The 18,615-nt window shown below is 62.0% G+C and overlaps 1 protein-coding gene across 1 annotated transcript; it reads right to left on the bottom strand.

The window, feature by feature from the left end:
* Positions 1-1,204: 1,204 nt before the first annotated feature.
* Positions 1,205-17,672, bottom strand: CIC (capicua transcriptional repressor; the record flags this gene model as incomplete). The annotated part of the gene is made up of 14 exons (XM_077790731.1): positions 1,205-1,449; positions 3,947-4,078; positions 5,219-5,353; positions 5,425-5,576; positions 6,666-6,760; positions 9,399-9,614; positions 10,701-10,817; positions 11,071-11,271; positions 11,993-12,081; positions 12,151-12,349; positions 13,215-13,252; positions 14,103-14,268; positions 15,069-15,251; positions 17,489-17,672. Coding segments are annotated over 14 exons (2,152 nt in total), but the record flags the coding sequence as incomplete, so codon positions are not given.
* Positions 17,673-18,615: the final 943 nt, after the last annotated feature.

An 18,615-nucleotide genomic window follows, 5' to 3' on the forward strand; every position in this document is an offset into this window, starting at 1 on the left:
CCCAAATTGTCCCCAGAGGGTCCCAAAATGTCCCCAAGGTCCTGGGACAGCCCAAAATGTCCCCAAATTGTCCCAAAATGTCCCCAAAGGGTCTCAAAATGTCCCCAAGGTGTCCCCAAAGTGCCCCCAAGGGGTCCAAAATGTCCAAAAATGTCCCCAGGGTGTCCCCGTGACCCCCCAGAGGTGTCCCCAAGGTGTCCCAGTGTCCCCCCAATGTCCCCGAGGTGTCCCTGAGGTGTCCCAGTGACTCCCCAGAGTGTCCCCAAGGTGTCCCAATGTCCCCCTGGTGTCCCCAAGGTGTCCCAATGTCCCCCCAGTGACCCCCCAATGTCCCCCCACTGTCCCCACAATGGCCCCAAGGTGTCCCCAAGGTGTCCCAGTGTCCCCCCAATGTCCCTGAAGTGTCCCTAAGGTGTCCCCGTGACCCCACAGTGTCCCCAAGGTGTCTCAATGTCCCTGGGCCACCCCCAAGGTGTCCCCAGCGTGTCCCCAGGGTGTCCCAATGTCCCCCCAGTGTCCCCCCAATGTCCCCTTGGTGTCCCCAGGGTGTCCCAGTGCCACCCCCGGATGTCCCCAAGGCGTCCCCAGCTGCTGCCACCTCCCTGTCCCTTTAAGAAGGGGGCGTGTCCCACCCAAACCCCGCCCCCTCCCCTCCAGCCAATCACGGACGGCGACACAAACGAGGGGCGGAGCTCCAAAGATTTTCCCCTTTGTTAAAACGGTCACATGACCCCGCCCGGCCCCACCCGCGGGGAAAAGGGGCGTGGCCACACAAGGGGGCGTGGCCACCCAGGGGGCGTGGCCACAAAAGGGGGCGTGGCCACCCAAGGGGTGTGGCCACGCAAAGGGGCGTGGCCACCAAATGGGGTGTGGCCACCCAGGGGAGTGGTCACCCAAAAGGGGCGTGGCCACCAAATGGGGTGTGGCCACCCAAGGGGCGTGACCACACAAAGGGGGCGTGGTCACAGAAGGGGCGTGGACACCCAAAGGGGCGTGGCCACCAAAGGGGGAGTGTCCACCCAAGGGGTGTGGCCACCCCAAGGGGCGTGGTCACGCAAAGGGGCGTGGCCACCCAATGGGGGTGTGGCCACAAGGGGCGTGGTCACGCAAGGGGGCGTGGCCACCCCAGGGGCATGGTCACACAAGGGGGCGTGGTCACGCAAAGGGGGCGTGGCCACCCCCAGGGGGCGTGGCCTGGGCGGGCTCAGCGCGCCCCGCCCGCGGGGGGCTCGGGGGGCGTGGCCTCGGCGGAGGGGGCGGGGTCAGGGCCGGAGGGGGGCGGGGCCTCGGCGGAGGGGGCGGGGCCGTCGGGCTCGGGGGGCGGGGCCGGGTCGGTGGGCGTGGCCGCCTGCATGATCTTCTGGCGCACCTCGCGGATCTTGAGCTGCAGGCAGAGCTTGGTGGGGAAGATGTCGGCGAAGCGCGCCTGGAACGCCGCCGTGGCCTGGGCTGCCGCGGGGACATTCGGGAGGTTTGGGGACACGTCAGGACAGTTGGGGACAATTCGGGACAATTCGGGACAATTCGGGAGGTTTGGGGACACGTCGGGACAGTTGGGGACAATTTGGGACAATTCGGGGACATTCGGGAGGTTTGGGGACAATTCGGGGACATTCGGGAGGTTTGGGGACACGTCGGGACAATTCGGGACAATTCGGGAGGTTTGGGGACAATTCGGGGACATTCGGGAGGTTTGGGGACACGTCCGGACAATTCGGGAGGTTTGGGGACAAGTCGGGACAATTCGGGAGGTTTGGGGACAATTCAGGGATGTTTGGGGACAATTCGGGACAATTTGGGACAATTCGGGGACAATTCAGGGATGTTTGGGGACAATTCGGGGACGTTTGGGGACAATTCGGGACAATTCGGGACAATTCGGGACAATTCGGGAGGTTTGGGGACAATTCGGGACAATTCGGGAGGTTTGGGGACAATTCGGGACAATTTGGGACAATTCAGGGACAATTCGGGACGTTTGGGGACAATTCGGGACAATTTGGGACAATTCAGGGACAATTCGGGGACGTTTGGGGACAAGTCGGGGTGCTTGGGGACACGTCAGGGCGGTTGGGGACAAGTCAGGGAGGTTTGGGGACAATTCAGGGACAATTTGGGATGTTTGGGGACAGTTGGGGACAATTCAGGGACAATTTGGGACAATTTGGGGCATTTGGGGACAAGTCGGGGACATTTGGGGACAGTTGGGGACAATTCAGGGAGAATTCAGGGAGGTTTGGGGACAAGTCGGGACAGTTGGGGACAATTTGGGGATGTTTGGGGACAATTCAGGGAAGTTTGGGGACAATTTGGGGACATTCGGGACAATTTGGGGACACGTCGGGACAGTTGGGGACAATTCGGGGACAATTTGGGACGTTTGGGGACAATTTGGGACAATTTGGGATGTTTGGGGACATTTGGGGACAATTCAGGGACAATTTGGGGTGTTTGGGGATAATTCAGGACAATTCAGGGACATTTGGGGACAATTTGGGACAATTTGGGACAATTCAGGACTTTTGGGGACAATTTGGGGACGTTCGGGGATATTTGGGACAATTTGGGGACATTTCGGGTCAGTTTGGGAGGATTTAGGGACACTCAGGGGACACCTGGGGCCAATTTGGGGCAATTTTGGGACATTTGGGGGAAGTTGGGGACACTCGGGGACATTTGGGGACAATTTAAGAACATCAGGGAACGTTGGGGACATTTCGGAATTTCAGGACAATTTCGGGATAATTTTGGGATAATTTTGGGATAATTTCGGGATAATTTCGGGGTGATTTTGGGGTGATTTTAGGGCACCTCAGGGATAACTCCAGGCTGAGTTTGGGCTGATTTTTGGGTGATTTCGGGGAGATTTTGGAGCCGATTTCGGGGTGATTTTGGGGTTATTTTGGGGTGATTCTGGGGCCGATTTCTGGCTGATTTTTGGGGTGATTTCGGGGCCAATTTTGGGGTAAATTTTGAGTTATTTCAGGGTGATTTTGGGGCCGATTATGGAGTGATTTTTGGGTGATTCCAGGCTGATTTTGGGGTGATTTCGGGCTGATTTTGGGGGTGATTTCAGGTTGATTTTCGGGGTGATTTCAGACTGATTTTGGGGTGATTTTGGGGGTGATTTCAGGCTAATTTTGGGGTGATTTTGGACTGATTTTGGGGTGATTTTCGGTCTGATTTCAGACTGATTTCGGGGTGATTTCGGTCTGATTTTGGGGTGATTTTTGGGTGATTTCAGGCTGATTTTCAGGCTAATTTTGGTCTGATTTTGGGCTGATTTCGGTCTGATTTTGGGCTGATTTCGGTCTGATTTTGGGCTGATTTCAGCCTGATTTCAGGCTGATTTCGGGCCGATTTCAGGCTATTTTCGGCCTGATTTCGGGCCTATTTCGGGCCGATTTCGGGCTGATTTTGGACCAATTTCGGGCTGATTTCAGGCTATTTTTGGCCTGATTTCGGGCCGATTTCGGTCTGATTTTGGGCCGATTTCGGTCTGATTTTGGGCCGATTTCGGGCCGATTTCAGGCTATTTTCGGGCCGATTTCGGGCCTATTTCGGTCTGATTTTGGGCCGATTTGGGTCTGATTTTGGGCCGATTTCGGGCTGATTTTGGGCTGATTTCAGGCTATTTCCGGGCCGATTTCGGTCTGATTTTGGGCCGATTTCGGGCTGATTTTGGGCCGATTTTGGGCTGATTTCGGCCTGATTTCGGTCTGATTTTGGGCCGATTTCGGGCTGATTTTGGGCTGATTTCGGCCTGATTTTGGTCTGATTTTGGGCCGATTTCGGGCTGATTTTGGGCAGATTTTGGCCTGATTTCAGTCTGATTTTGGGCCGATTTGGGTCTGATTTTGGGCCGATTTCGGGCCGATTTCGGGCTGATTTCAGGCTATTTTCGGGCTGATTTCGGGCGATTTCAGGTGCTTTTGGGGCGGCTCACCCGACGGGAAGAAGCCGTGCTCCTGGAAGAGCTGCATGACGAGGGCGCGGCGCTGGTCCAGCGTGCGGCGCAGCGACGAGAACGGCACCTTGTCGTACTCCAGCTCCCCCAGCACGTCCTCGCCCTCCCCCCCTGCGCCACGGGGGGCTCAGGGGGCGCCCCGACACCGGGACCCCCCCCGGCCCCGCCCCCCGCGCGGGGACCCCCAAACCCGGCCACAAACCCCGGTCCTGGGGACCCAAAACCCCAAATCCTGCCACAAACCCCGATCCTGGAGACCCAAAACCCCAAATCCCACCAAAAACCCCAATTTTGGGGACCCCAGCCCCAAATCTCACCAAAAATCCCAATCCTGGAGACCCCAGCCCCAAACCCGGCCACAAACCCTGATCCTGGGGACCCCAGACCCAAATCCCACCAAAAACCCCAATCCTGGGAACCCAAAACCCCAAATCCCACCAAAAACTCCAATTTTGGGGTCCCAAAACCCCAAACCCGGCCACAAACCCCGGTCCTGGGGACCCAAAACCCCAAATCCCACCAAAAACCCCAATCCTGGGGTCCCAAAACCCCAAATCCCACCAAAAACCCCAATTTTGGGCTCCCAAAACCCCAAACCCGGCCACAAACCCCGATCCTGGGGACCCAAAACCCCAAATCCCACCAAAAACCCCAATTTTGGGCTCCCAAAACCCCAAATCCCACCAAAAACCCCCAATTTTGGGCTCCCAAAACCCCAATCCAGGCCAAAAACCCCAATTTTGGGGTCCCCCAGCCCCAAATTCCAAACCCCAAACCCCAATTTTGGGGTGCCAAAACCCCAAATTGTGCCAAAAACCCCAATTTTGGGGTCCCAAAACCTCAAATCCTGACCCCAAACCCCAATCCTGGGGTCCCCCAGCCCCAATCCAGGCCCCCCCCAGACTTTGGGGTCCCCCAGCCCCAATTTCAAGCCCCAAGCCCAAATTTTGGGGTCCTTCCCCCCTAAATCCAGCTCCCCCACCCCCATTTTGTGGTGCCCCAGCCCCAGTTCCAGCCCCTCCCCCACCCGGATTTGGGGTCTCCCCTCCCCCACCTGGCCGGTCGAAGGTGAAGATCTCCCCCCCAGCCCCTCCCCCACCCCAATCGGGTCTCCCCTCCCCCACCTGGCCGGTCGAAGGTGAAGATCTCCCCCCCAGCCCCTCCCCCACCCCAATCGGGTCTCCCCTCCCCCACCTGGCCGGTCGAAGGTGAAGATCTCCCCCCCAGCCCCTCCCCCAGCCCCTCCCCCACCTGGCCGGTCGAAGGTGAAGATCTCCCCCTCGCACTTGGCGCTCTTGGGGGTCGTGGGCTCGGAGCCGCAGCTCGAGCGGCGCCGCAGCTTCGCCCGCTTGGGGGAGGAGGGGTCGTCCCCGGGGGGCTCCGGCTCTGCGGGGTCACGCCGGGGTCACGCCGGGGTCACGCCGGGGTCACCCCGGGGTCAGCGGGTCGGGGGTCACCTGCGGAGTTCTTGCGCTTCTTGCGGTAACTGCCCAGGATGGTGCGGGGGGAGGTGGCCAGGGCCTGCAGGGTGGGGGAGGGGAGCACCTCCTCGGGCCGGAACTCGGGCAGCTCCGCGAAGCGCTCCTCGAAGTCCACCTCGGAGAGCACCCTGAGGGACCCCAAAACCCGCCAAAGTCACCCCAAAAACCCGCCAAAGTCACCCCAAAAACCTCCCAAAGTCACCCCAAAAACCTCCCCAAAATGTCCCAAAGTCACCCCAAAAACCTCCCCTAAAACCTCCCAAAGTCACCCCAAAAATATCCCCCAAAATGTCCCAAAGTCACCCCAAAAACCTCCCCCAAAACCCACCAAAGTCACCCCAAAAACCCGCCAAAGTCACCCCAAAAACCCGCCAAAGTCACCCCAAAAACCTCCCCGAAAATATCCCAAAGTCACGCCAAAAACCTCCCCCAAAACCTCCCAAAATCACCCCAAAAACCTCCCCCAAAACCCACCAAAGTCACTCCAAAAACCTCCCCCAAAATATCCCAAAGTCACCCCAAAAACATCCCCCAAAACCCCCCAAAGTCACCCCAAAAACATCCCCCAAAATATCCCAAAGTCACCCCAAAAACCTCCCCCAAAATATCCCAAAGTCACCCCAAAAACCTCCCCCAAAATATCCCCAAAAATATCCCAAAGTCGCCCCAAAAACCTCCCACAAAATATCCCAAAGTCACCCCCAAACCCCCCAAAGTCAACCCAAAAACCTCCCCCAAAACATCCCCAAAACATCCCAAAATCACCCCAAAAACCTCCCCAAAAACCTCCCAAAGTCACCCCAAAAACCTCCCCCAGAACCCCCCAAAGTCACCCCCAAAACCCACCAAAGTCACCCCAAAAACCTCCCCCAAAATATCCCCAAAACATCCCAAAATCACCCCAAAAACATCCCCAAAAATACCCGGCCGACCACGCCCACCCAGACCCCGCCCCCTTGTCAAACCACGCCCACCCAAACCCCGCCCCTTTGCTGACCACGCCCCACAGACCCCGCCCATTTAACAAACCACTCCCACCCAAGCCCCGCCCCTTATAAACCACGCCCACACAAAGCCCCGCCCCTTTGTGACCACGCCCACCCAAGCCTCGCCCCTTTTCTGGCCCCGCCCCTTTCCTGACCACGCCCACCCAGGCCCCGCCCCTTTCCTGACCACGCCCACCCAGGCCCCGCCCCTTTCCGGCCCCGCCCCCGGACCTGTCCACGGAGTCGAAGGTTTTTTTCAGGGGCGGGGGGCGGAGCTTCGCCTTCTTGGCCCCGCCCTCGGCGGGGGGCGGGGAGGGGGCGGAGCAGGAGGGGGAGGGGCCGGCGGGGGGCGGGGCCTCGGGGGGCGGGGCCCAGCGCTCGGCCTGGGGGGGGAGGGGAGAGAGGCAATAAACGCGGTTAATTAGCGAATGAACAGCCGAGTTAATGAGCGGGGGGAGGGGGAGGGGCACTCACCGCGTCGGGGGGGGCGGGGCTGGGCGGCCCCTCCCCCAGCGGCTCCCGCTGGCTCCAGGGCTCGGCGCTGGGGGGGGAGGGGGGCGGGGGAGGGGCGGCGGCGGGGGCGGGGGGGGAGGGGGGAGGAGGGGGAGGGGAGGCAGGGGGGGCGGGGCCGGGGGGAGGGGCGGGGTCGGGCGGAGGGGGGCGGGGCGCGGCCTCCCCTCCCCCCACCGGGATGGTGGCCAGGGCGGCCTTCACCTTCTGGGGGGGCTTCGGGGGGGGGCGGGGCGGCCGGGGGGGGAAGGGCAGGGGGGCTGCGGGCAGAGCGAGGGGGCGGGGCCGGCGTCAGGCCACGCCCCCTCGTTTGCATGGCGACACCACTCCTCATAGCCCTCATTAGCATAACCACGCCCACCTCCCGCGCAAACAGCCACGCCTACTTTGCAAGCCACGCCCCTTAAAAGGGGCCACGCCCACCACAAAGCCCCTCCCCCTCATTAGCCCCGCCTCCAAAGCCCTCCCCCTTCAAAGCCACCCCTGAGGCCCCTCCCCCTCTCAAGCCCCGCCCCCCTTAAGCCCCACACACTCTGTAGCCCCGCCCCAAAACCCCACCCAGAAAAGCCCCTCCCCCTCATTAGCCCCGCCCCCAAAGCCCCTCCTGACAAAGCCCCTCCCCCTTCAAAGCCACACGAGGGCCCGCCCCCTCTGAGGCCCCGCCCCCTCTTAAGACCCTCCCCCTCAAGCCACACCCAGAAAAGCCCCTCCCCCTCATTAGCCCCGCCCCTAAAGCCCCTCCCCCTTCAAAGCCACCCTGAGGCCCCGCCCCTCTGAAGCCCCGCCCACCGAAGCTCCGCCCCAAGCCCCTCCCCCTCTATAGCCCCACCCCCTGTAGCCCCTCCCCCTCTGTAACCCCGCCCCCAAAGCCCCTCCCCCCAAAGCCCCTCCCCCTTCAAAGCCACCCCTGAGGCCCCGCCCCCTCTGTAGCCCCTCCCCCTCTGAGGCCCCGCCCCCTCATTAGCCCCGCCCCCTTTACCTGCAGCCCCCAGGGCGGGGGTGGGGGCGGGGCCGGCCTTGGGCAGGAGGGGCGGGGCCGGGGGGGCGGAGCCAGCCACGCTGTAGACCAATCCGGGCGCGGGGGCGGGGCCGGGGCCGCCGGGGTAGATGGCGGCCAGGACGGGACCCCCCGAGCTGGGGGGGGGCAGCTGGGGGGGGGGCAGGGCCGAGACCCCCACGGGGGCGGGGCCCAGCAGCGACCCCTGGCCTGGGCGCAGAGATCCCAAAATCGTCCCAAAATTGTCCCAAAATTGTCCCAAAATCGTCCCAAAATCGTCCCGAAATCGTCCCAAAATTATCCCAAAATCGTCCCGAAATCATCCCAAAATTGTCCCAAAATCGTCCCAAAATCGTCCCAAAATTATCCCAAAATCGTCCCGAAATCATCCCAAAATTGTCCCAAAATCGTCCCAAAATCGTCCCGAAATTGTCCCAAAATCGTCCCAAAATCATCCCGAAATTGTCCCAAAATCTTCCCAAAATCGTCCCGAAATTGTCCCAAAATCGTCCCAAAATCATCCCGAAATTGTCCCAAAATCGTCCCAAAATCGTCCCGAAATTGTCCCGAAATCGTCCCAAAATCGTCCCAAAGTCGTCCCGAAATCGTCCCAAAATCGTCCCAAAGTTGTCCCAAAATTGCCCCGAAATCGTCCCGAAATTGTCCCAAAATTGCCCCGAAATTGTCCCAAAATCGTCCCGAAATCATCCCAAAATTGTCCCAAAATCATCCCAAAATCATCCCAAAATCGTCCCAAAATCCCACCCGGGACCCCCCCTGAGACCCCCCCCAGATCACCTTCAGGACCCCCCAAATCTCCCCAAAATCCCCCCGGTGACCCCGAACCCCCTCGAGTAACCACAACCCCCCCCGGGACCCCCAAATCCTCCCCAAACCCCCCACAGAAGCACCAACACCCCAAAATTCCTCCCCAAATTCCCCCAGGACCCCCCAAACCCCTCCCAACCCCCCCAAATCCATCCCATCCCCCCCCAGAAGCACCAACACCCCAAAATTCCTCCCCAAATCCCCCCCTTGGACCCCCCAGGACCCCCAAATCCTCCCCAAACCCCCCAAGGACCCCCCCAAATCCCCCCATCCCCCCCCAGGACCTCCCCAAACCCCCCCCACCCACCCAAACCCCCCCCCCCCCCCCATCGCCCCCAAGCCCCCCCGGGACCCCTCCCCCACCCCGCCGCCCCTCCCCCGCTCACCGGGCAGCAGGGCGGTGAAGCCGAGCACGGGGGGGGCGGGGGCGGGCGCGGGGGGAGGGGCGGGCTGCACGTAGGCGATGCGGGCGGGGGGCAGCAGCACCTTGGGGGGGGGAGGGGCGGCCGCCCCCGCCCCTCCCCCCGCGGGGGGCGCCGGGCTCAGCTGGATGATCTGCGGGGGGGGGGAGGGGAGGGGTCAGAGCGGGGCGGGGGAGGGGCGCGGCGGGGCGGGGGAGGGGCACGCACCTTGCCGGGGGGAGGGGCGGCGCCGGGGGGGCCGAAGGGCGTCAGGGCGGGGCCGGGCGGGGCCACGGGCACCAGAACCTTCCCGGGCAGCAGCGGCGCGGGGGGAGGGGCCTGGCCCGGGGGGGAGGGCTGGGCTGGGGGAGGGGTCAGCCGTGGGCGGGGAGGCCGCGCCCCCCGGAGGAGGCCACGCCCACAAGCGGAGGCCACGCCCACATTCTGAGGCCACGCCCACAGAAACCCCGCCCACAATTGGAGACCACGCCCACAATTAGAGACCCCGCCCACAAACGGAGGCCACGCCCACAGAGACCCCACCCACAATCGGAGACCACGCCCACAATTAGAAACCACGCCCACAAATCTGTGACCCTGCCCACAATTAGAGGCCACGCCCACAATTGGAGACCACGCCCACAATCTGAGACCCCGCCCACAGTTAGAGACCACGCCCACAAGCGGAGACCCCGACCCCAATTAGAGGCCACGCCCACAAGTGGAGACCACGCCCACAATTAGAGGCCATGCCCACAATTAAAGACCCTGCCCACAATTAGAGATCATGCCCAGAGACCCCGCCCAGAATTAGAGACCACGCCCACAGAAACCCCGCCCTCATGAGACCCCGCCCACAATTGGAGACCCCGCCCACAATTAGAGATCATGCCCAGAGACCCCGCCCAGAATTAGAGACCACGCCCACAGAAACCCCGCCCTCATGAGACTCCGCCCACAATTAGAGACCACGCCCACAGATACCCCGACCCCAATTAGAGGCCACGCCCACAATCTGAGACCCCGCCCACAGTTAGAGACCCCGCCCACAAGCGGAGGCCACGCCCACAACTAGAGACCCCACCCACAGAGACCACGCCCAAAAGATGAGACCCCGCCCCAATTTGAGACCCCACCCACAAGCGGAGACCACGCCCATAAGCGCAGGCCACGCCCCCGAGATGAGACCCCGCCCCCAATGGGAGACCCCTCCCCCAAGATGAGGCCCCGCCCACAATTTGAAACCCCGCCCACAGCTGGAGAGCCCCTCCCCCAACCTGAAACCCTGCCCCATTCTAAAAGCCCCACCCCCATCCTAGAGACCCCACCCACAAGAGACCCCTCCCCCAAGTAGCGACCCCTCCCCCACCTCCCCCCGCCCCTCCCCCACCCCGCCGTACCTTTGGGGGCGGAGCCTCCGGCCGGGGGGGGCGGGGCTTTCCCGTTCTGGGGGGGGGGCAGGGCGAAGTGCAGGGCGGGGGCGGGGCCCTTGCCGTGGGGGAGGGGCAGGGTGGGCAGGATGTACTGCACCTGCGTGATGCCCAGCGGGGGGAGGGGCCCGTTGGGGGGCGGGGCCGAGCCCCCACCCCCCGCCGCCGCCCCTCCCCCGCCCGCCGCCCCTCCCCCGCCCGGCGGCGGCGCCAGGAGCTGCACGGGGGGGTGGGGGTGGGGCGGGGGGTGGGGGTGGGGCAGCAGCGCCAGCGAGGGGGGGGGAGGGGGAGGCCCCGGCCCCCCCCCGCCGCCCCCTCCCCCCCCCAGCACCAGGCTGGCCACCGCCGCCCCTCCCCCACCCCGCCGCCGCCCCTCCCCCACCCGCCGCCGCCCCTCCCCCGCCCGCCGGGCTTTGGGGGGGGATCGCGGCTTTCGGGGGGGTGGGGGGAGGGGCGGGGCTGGGCCGGGCCCCTCCCCCCCCCTCGGCGCTCTCGGCCCGCTTGCGGCGGGGGGGGGGAGGGGCGGCGGCCTCCGGGCGCTTTTGGGGGGCGGGGGGCGGCCCCTTGTAGGGGGAGGGGCCGGGGGGGGGCGGCTCGGGGGGGCCCGGGGGGGGCTCCAGCTCCGGGGGGGGGCGGGGCGGCGCCGGCGGGAACAGCCTCCGGGGGGGGGCCTGGGGGGGGGAGGGGAGGTGGGGAGGGGCCCCCGCAGGGACCCCAGAGACCCCTCCCCCACAGCCCCTCCCCTTCCAGTTTAGCTCCTCCCCCACCCCTTTGGCCCCTCCCCCTCCCATTTCACCCCTCCCCCTCAGCCCCTCCCCCTTGCTGTCACTCACTCCCATGGCCCCTCCCCCTCACCTGCAGCCCCTCCCCCACCCCACAGCCCCTCCCCCTCTCGTTTAGCTCCTCCCCCTCCCCATGGCCCCTCCCCCACCCTTTAGCCCCTCCCCCTCACCTGCAGCCCCTCCCCCACACCTTCTGCCCCTCCCTCTCCCTTTTAGCTCCTCCCCCACCCCACGGCCCCTCCACCACCCTTTAGCCCCTCCCCCACCCCGTGCCCCCTCCCCCTCACCTGCAGCCCCTCCCCCACCCTTTAGCCCCTCCCCCTCACCTGCAGCCCCTCCCCCACCCCTCGGCCCCTCCCCCACCCTGTGGCCCCTCCCCCTCACCTGCAGCCCCTCCCCCACCCAGTGGCCCCTCCCCCTCACCTGCAGCCCCTCCCCCACCCTTTAGCCCCTCCCCCACCCCTCGGCCCCTCCCCCACCCCGTGGCCCCTCCCCCTCACCTGCAGCCCCTCCCCCTCGCTCTCGCTCACTCCCGTGGCCCCTCCCCCACCCCGTGGCCCCTCCCCCTCACCTGCAGCCCCTCCCCCACCCCACGGCCCCTCCCCCTCACCTGCAGCCCCTCCCCCTCGCTCTCGCTGTCGCTCACTCTCTCTTTGCACTTGAGGTCGATCTCGGGCGGGGGAGGGGCGAACCCGTCCTCTGTGGGGGGAGGGGCGCTCAGGGCGGGGCTCGGGGGGGAGGGGCGGGGTTCGGGGGGCGGGGCCTGACCGATGACGTCATCGTCGCCCTCCTCCTCCTCCTCGCAGATCACCATCCGCTCCTCGTCGCTCTCGCTCTGCGCCGAGCGGGGGGGGCGGGGCTGGGCCCGCGCGGGGGGAGGGGCGCGGCCCGGGGGGAGGGGCGCGGGCGGGGCCGCCCCTCCCCCGCCCCCCGCCGGGGCGCCGAAGGGAGCCGGGCCCGCGCAGAGCTGGGGGAGGGGAATTGGGGATCAGGGAGCCCCGAAATCCACCGGCGGGGAGCGCCCAAAATAACCCGAAAATTGCCAAAATCCACCGGCTGGGAGCTCCCAAAATTCCTCATATAACCCCCGAAAATTCCCAAAATCCACCGGCTGGGAGCGCCCAAAATTCCCCAAATATCCCCCAAAAATTCCCGAAATCCACCGGCTGGGAGCGCCCAAAATAACCCGAAAATTGCCAAAATTCACCAGTTGGGAGCTCCCAAAATAACTCCCAAAAATTCCCAAAATCCACAGGCTGGGAGCGCCCAAAATAACCCGAAAATTCCCAAAATTCACCGGCTGGGAGCTCCCAAAACTCCCCAAATGTCCCCCGAAAATTCCCAAAATTCACCGGTTAGGAGCTCCCAAAATTCCCCAAACAACTCCCAAAAATTCCCAAAATTCACCGGCTGGGAGCTCCCAAAATTCCCCAAATATTCCTGAAAATCCCCAGGACTGAAACCCCCCCAAAAATCCCTGACACCCCTCAGGACAGAACCCCCAAACTCTTCCCCAAAATCCCGAAATCTCCAGGTCCGAAACCCCCAAAACCCCCCAAATCCCCCCAAACTCCCCCAAACCCCCCAAAACTCCCCAAAATCCCCCAAAACTCCCCCAAAACCCCCCAAAATCCCCAAATCCCCCCAAACCCCCCAAAACCCCCAAAATCCCCCAAACCCCCCCAAACCCCCCCCGCCCCCACCTGGCTGAGCTCGTGCAGGGGCGGCGCCCGCGGGTCCGCCCCTCCCCCCACGCCGCTGTGCGAGAAGGCGCGGGGGCGGGGCGGGGGGGGCGGGGCCGCCCCTCCCCCACCCCCGGCACCCCCCGGGACCCCCCCCTTGGCCTCGGGGGGGGAGGGGTCGGCGGCACCTGCGGAAAGGGGGGGAGGGGAGGGAGAAAGGGGGGGAGGGGCGCGGTTAGAGCGGGGGGCTCGGGTGGGGGAGGGGATTTTGGGGAGATTTTGGGGGGTTTTTTGGAGAATTTTAGGGGTTTTTGGGGGTTTTGTGGTTTTGAGGGGGTTTTGGGGGTCATGGGTGGTTTTTAGGGGGTGTGTGGGGGGATTTTTGGGGAGCTTTGAGGGTTTCTGGGGGGTTTTTGGAGAGTTTTGGGGGTTTATGGGTGAATTTTGGGGAGTTTTGGGGGGTTTTGTGGAGTTTATGGGTGGTTTTGGGTGGTTTCATGTGGTTTTTGGGGATATTTGAAGGTTTATAGGGAGGAGTTTTGGGGGGTTGTGGGTTTTTGGGGGGGGATTTGGATGGTTTTTGGGATTTTGGGATCTTTTTTGGGGTTTTTTGGGGGGCGTTGGGTGGTTTTGTGTGGTTTTTGAGGGTTTAAAGGAGGGTTTTGGGGGGATTTTGGGCGTCTTTTGGGTTTTTGGGGGGGATTTGGATGGTTTTTGGGGGGGGGGGTTGGATGGTTTTTGGGATTTTGGGAACTTTTTTGGGTTTTTGGGGGGGGATTTGGATGGTTTTTGGGATTTTGGGGGGGGTTTGGATAATTTTTGGGTTTTTTGGGGGGGTTTGGATGGTTTTTGGGTTTTTTGGGGGGGATTTGGATGGTTTTTGGGTTTTGGGGGGGTTTGGATGGTTTTTGGGTTTTTTGGGGGGCTTTGGATGGTTTTTGGGGGGGGGATTTGGATGGTTTTTGGGTTTTTTGGGGGGCTTTGGATGGTTTTTGGGATCTTTTCGGGGGTTTGGGGGTTCTGGGGAGGGGTCCCGACCTGGGGGAGGGGCGGGGGGGCCGCTCTCGGAGGCGCTGCGCTCGCGGGGCTCTTTGGGGACCCCCCCGGGCCCGCCCGGGCCCCTCCCCCCGTCCGAGCTGGATTTCTTCCGGTCTTTGTTGCACCATTTCCAGTCCGGGTGGGCTTTGAAATGAGCTTCCTTCACCTGCGGGGGGGAGGGGCATGAGGAGCTGCCCATCCCCCACCCCCCGACACCCCAACACGGGGGGAACCCCAAAAAAATCCCCCAAAATTGCCCCAAAATTGCCCCAAATTTGTCCCAAATTCCCGCGTCCGGCGGCGGCTGCAGTGACGCGGATGCGCCGCCAGGGGGAGACGGCGCCGCACGAACCCCAAAATTCAGCCCGGACACCCCAAAATTCAGCCCGGGACCCCAAAATTCATCTCGGACACCCCAAAATTCAGCCCGGGACCCCAAAATTCATCTCGGACACCTCAAAATTCAGCTCGGACACCCCAAAATTCAGCCCGGGACCCCAAAATTCAGCCCGGACACCCCAAAATTCAGCTCGGACACCCCAAAATTCAGCTCGGACACCCCAAAATTCATCTCGGACACCCCAAAATTCAGCCCGGGATACCCCAAAATTCAGCCCGGGACCCCAAAATTCAGCCCGAGACCCCAAAATTCAGCCCTGACACCCCAAAATTCAGCTCGGACACCCCAAAATTCAGCCTGGGACCCCAAAATTCAGCCCGGACACCCCAAAATTGAACCGGGACGGCCCCAAAGGGAACTTGGACCCTCCAAAACTGAACTGGGACCCCCCAAAACCGAAATGGGACCCCCAAAAACAAACCTGGGACTCCCAAATCTCAGCTGAGAATGCCCAAATCTCACCTGGGACCCCTCAAGCTTCACCTGGGACCCCCCAAACCCAACCTGGGACCCCCAAACCCCACCTGGGCCCCCCCAAACCCCACCTAGAACCCCCCCAGTCCCACCTGGAAGGCCAGGTCGTGGTACTGCTGCTTCTCGCGGGGCCCCAGGGCGTACCACCACTCGCCCAGGATCTTGCTGACCGTGCGGTTGTCCTGGTTCGGGTGCCGCTGGTGCACCAGCGCCCGGTGCCGCTTGCTGAAGATCATGAAGGCGTTCATGGGCCGGCGGATGTGGTCCTTCTCCCGCTGCGGACACGCCCACGGAGGGGCGGGGTCAGCGGGGACACGCCCACAAATGGGCGGGGTCAGGGGACACACCCATGGGTGGGTGGGGTGAGCGGGATGTGGCCATGAAGGGGTTAAAGGGATATGGAAATGAGTGGGTGTGGTCCTTCTCCCGCTGCGGACACGCCCACGGAGGGGCGGGGTCAGCGGGGACACGCCCACAAGTGGGTGGAGCCAGGGGACACGCCCATGGGTGGGTGGGGTCAGTGGGATGCGGCAATGAAGGGGTTAATGGGATATGGAAATGAGTGGGTGTGGTCATTCCCCCGCTGGGGACACGCCCACGGAGGGGCGGGGTCAGCGGGGACACGCCCACAAATGGGTGGAGCCAGGGGACACGCCCATGGGTGGGTGGGGTCAGAGGGATGTGGCAATGAAGGGGTTAATGGGATATGGAAATCAGTGGGTGTGGTCATTCTCCCGCTGGGGACACGCCCACGGAGGGGCGGGGTCAGCGGGACACGCCCACGGAGGGGCGGGGTCAGCGGGACACGCCCACAAATGGGTGGAGCCAGGGGACACCCCCGTGGGTGGGTGGGGTCAGCGAGATGCGGCAATGAAGGGGTTAATGGGATATGGAAATGAGTGGGTGTGGTCATTCCCCCGCTGGGGACACGCCCACAAATGGGCGGGGTCATTGTGATATGGTAATTAGTTGGTGCGGTCAATGTGATATGGTAATTAGGTTGGTGTAGTCAGTGGGATACGGTAATTAGGTGGGCGTGGTCACTGGGATATGGTAATTAGATTGGCGTGGTCAGTAGGATATGGTAATTAGGTTGGTGGGGTCAGTGGGATACGGTAATTAGGTGGGCGTGGTCAGTGGGATATGGTAATTAGGTGGGAGTGGTCAATGGGATATGGTAATTAGATTGGCGTGGTCAGCGGGATATGGTAATTAGGTGGGTGTGGTCAGTGGGATATGGTAATTAGATTGGCGTGGTCAGCAGCATATGGTAATTAGGTGGGCGTGGTCAGTGGGATATGGTAATTAGATTGGCGTGGTCAGTGGGATATGGTAATTAGATTGGCGTGGTCAGTGGGATATAGTAATTAGGTGGGCGTGGTCAGTGGGATATGGTAATTAGATTGGCGTGGTCAGCGGGATATGGTAATTAGGTGGCTGTGGTCAGTGGGATATGGTAATTAGATTGGCGTGGTCAGCAGCATATGGTAATTAGGTGGGCGTGGTCAGTGGGATATGGTAATTAGATTGGCGTGGTCAGTGGGATATGGTAATTAGATTGGCGTGGTCAGTGGGATATAGTAATTAGGTGGGAGTGGTCAGTGGGATATGGTAATTAGATTGGCGTGGTCAATGGGATATGGTAATTAGATTGGCGTGGTCAGTGGGATACGCTAATTAGGTGCGGGTGCTCAGTGGGATATGGTAATTAGGCAGGCAGGATAATTAGGTGGGTGTGGTTATTATCCCACTGGGCATGCCCACAAATGGGCGGGGCCAGGGACACACCCATGGGTGGGGTCAATGGAGTATGGTAATTAGGTGGGCGTGGCCAGTGGGATATGGTAATTAGGTTGGTGATTTTGGGGCGGTTTCGGGTTGATTTTGGGGTGATTTCGGGTTGATTTCAGGCTGATTTCGGGTTGATTTCAGGCTGATTTCGGGGTGATTTCAGGCTGATTTTGGGGCGGTTTCGGGTTGATTTTGGGGTGATTTTGAGGCAGTTTTGGGTTGATTTCGGGGCGGTTTTGGGGCAGTTTTGGGTTGATTTTGGGGTGATTTCAGGTTGATTTTGGGTTGATTTTGGGGCAGTTTCGGGTTGATTTTGGGCTGATTTCGGGTTAATTTTGGGGTGATTTCGGGTTGATTTTGGGGCGGTTTCGGGTTGATTTTGGGGCGGTTTCGGGTTGATTTTGGGCTGATTTCGGGTTGATTTTGGGCTGATTTCGGGTTGATTTTGGGCTGATTTCGGGTTGATTTTGGGCTGATTTCGGGTTGATTTTGGGCTGATTTCAGGTTGATTTTGGGCTGATTTCGGGTTGATTTTGGGCTGATTTTGGGTTGATTTTGGGCTGATTTCGGGTTGATTTTGGGCTGATTTCGGGTTGATTTTGGGGTGATTTCCGGCTGATTTCAGGCTGATTTCGGGTTGATTTTGGGCTGATTTCGGGTTGATTTTGGGCTGATTTCGGGCTGATTTCGGGGTGATTTCGGGGCCGGCGGCCCGGCTGACCTTGCCGGGGCTGCGGCCGTCCTTGTCGCCCTCCTTGGGCAGCGCGCTCAGCGACTGCGTCCGGCGCTTCCCCGCGGCCGGCGGCAGCGGCAGCTCCGGGGCCACGATGGACGACAGGAACCTGCGGACAGATGGACGGACAGATGGACACGATGGACAGATGGACACGATGGACGACAGGAACCTGCGGACAGATGGACAGATGGACAGATGGACACGGGGACAGATGGACAGGATGGACGACAGGAACCTGCGGACGGACAGACGGACAGATGGACACGGGGACAGATGGACAGGATGGACGACAGGAACCTGCGGACAGATGGACAGATGGACACGGGGACAGACAGGAACCTGCGGACGGACAGACGGACAGACATGGGGACAGATGGACACGGGGACAGACAGGAACCTGCGGGGATGGACAGACGGACGGACATGGGGACACAGGGACAGACAGGAACCTGCGGACAGATGGACAGACATGGGGACAGATGGACACGATGGACGACAGGAACCTGCGGACGGACAGACGGACAGATGGACACGGGGACACGGGGACAGGGACAGACAGGAACCTGCGGACGGACAGACATGGGGACAGATGGACACGATGGACGACAGGAACCTGCGGACAGATGGACAGATGGACAGATGGACACGGGGACAGACAGGGACCTGCGGACGGACAGACGGACAGATGGACACGGGGACAGATGGACACAATGGACGACAGGAACCTGGGGACAGACGGACGGACAGACATGGGGACACAGGGACAGATGGACAGGATGGACGACAGGAACCTGCGGGGATGGACAGATGGACACGGGGACAGGGACAGACAGGAACCTGCGGACAGATGGACAGATGGACACGGGGACAGACAGGAACCTGCGGACGGACAGACGGACAGACATGGGGACAGATGGACACGATGGACAGATGGACAGGATGGACGACAGGAACCTGGGGATGGACAGACGGACAGATGGACACGGGGACAGACAGGAACCTGCGGACGAACAGACGGACAGACATGGGGACAGGGACAGACAGGAACCTGCGGACGGACAGACGGACAGATGGACACGGGGACAGATGGACAGGATGGACGACAGGAACCT

The sequence above is a fragment of the Lonchura striata genome, unplaced genomic scaffold (genome assembly GCF_046129695.1).
Source record: "Lonchura striata isolate bLonStr1 unplaced genomic scaffold, bLonStr1.mat Scaffold_508, whole genome shotgun sequence".
NCBI classification, from domain to species: domain Eukaryota; kingdom Metazoa; phylum Chordata; class Aves; order Passeriformes; family Estrildidae; genus Lonchura; species Lonchura striata.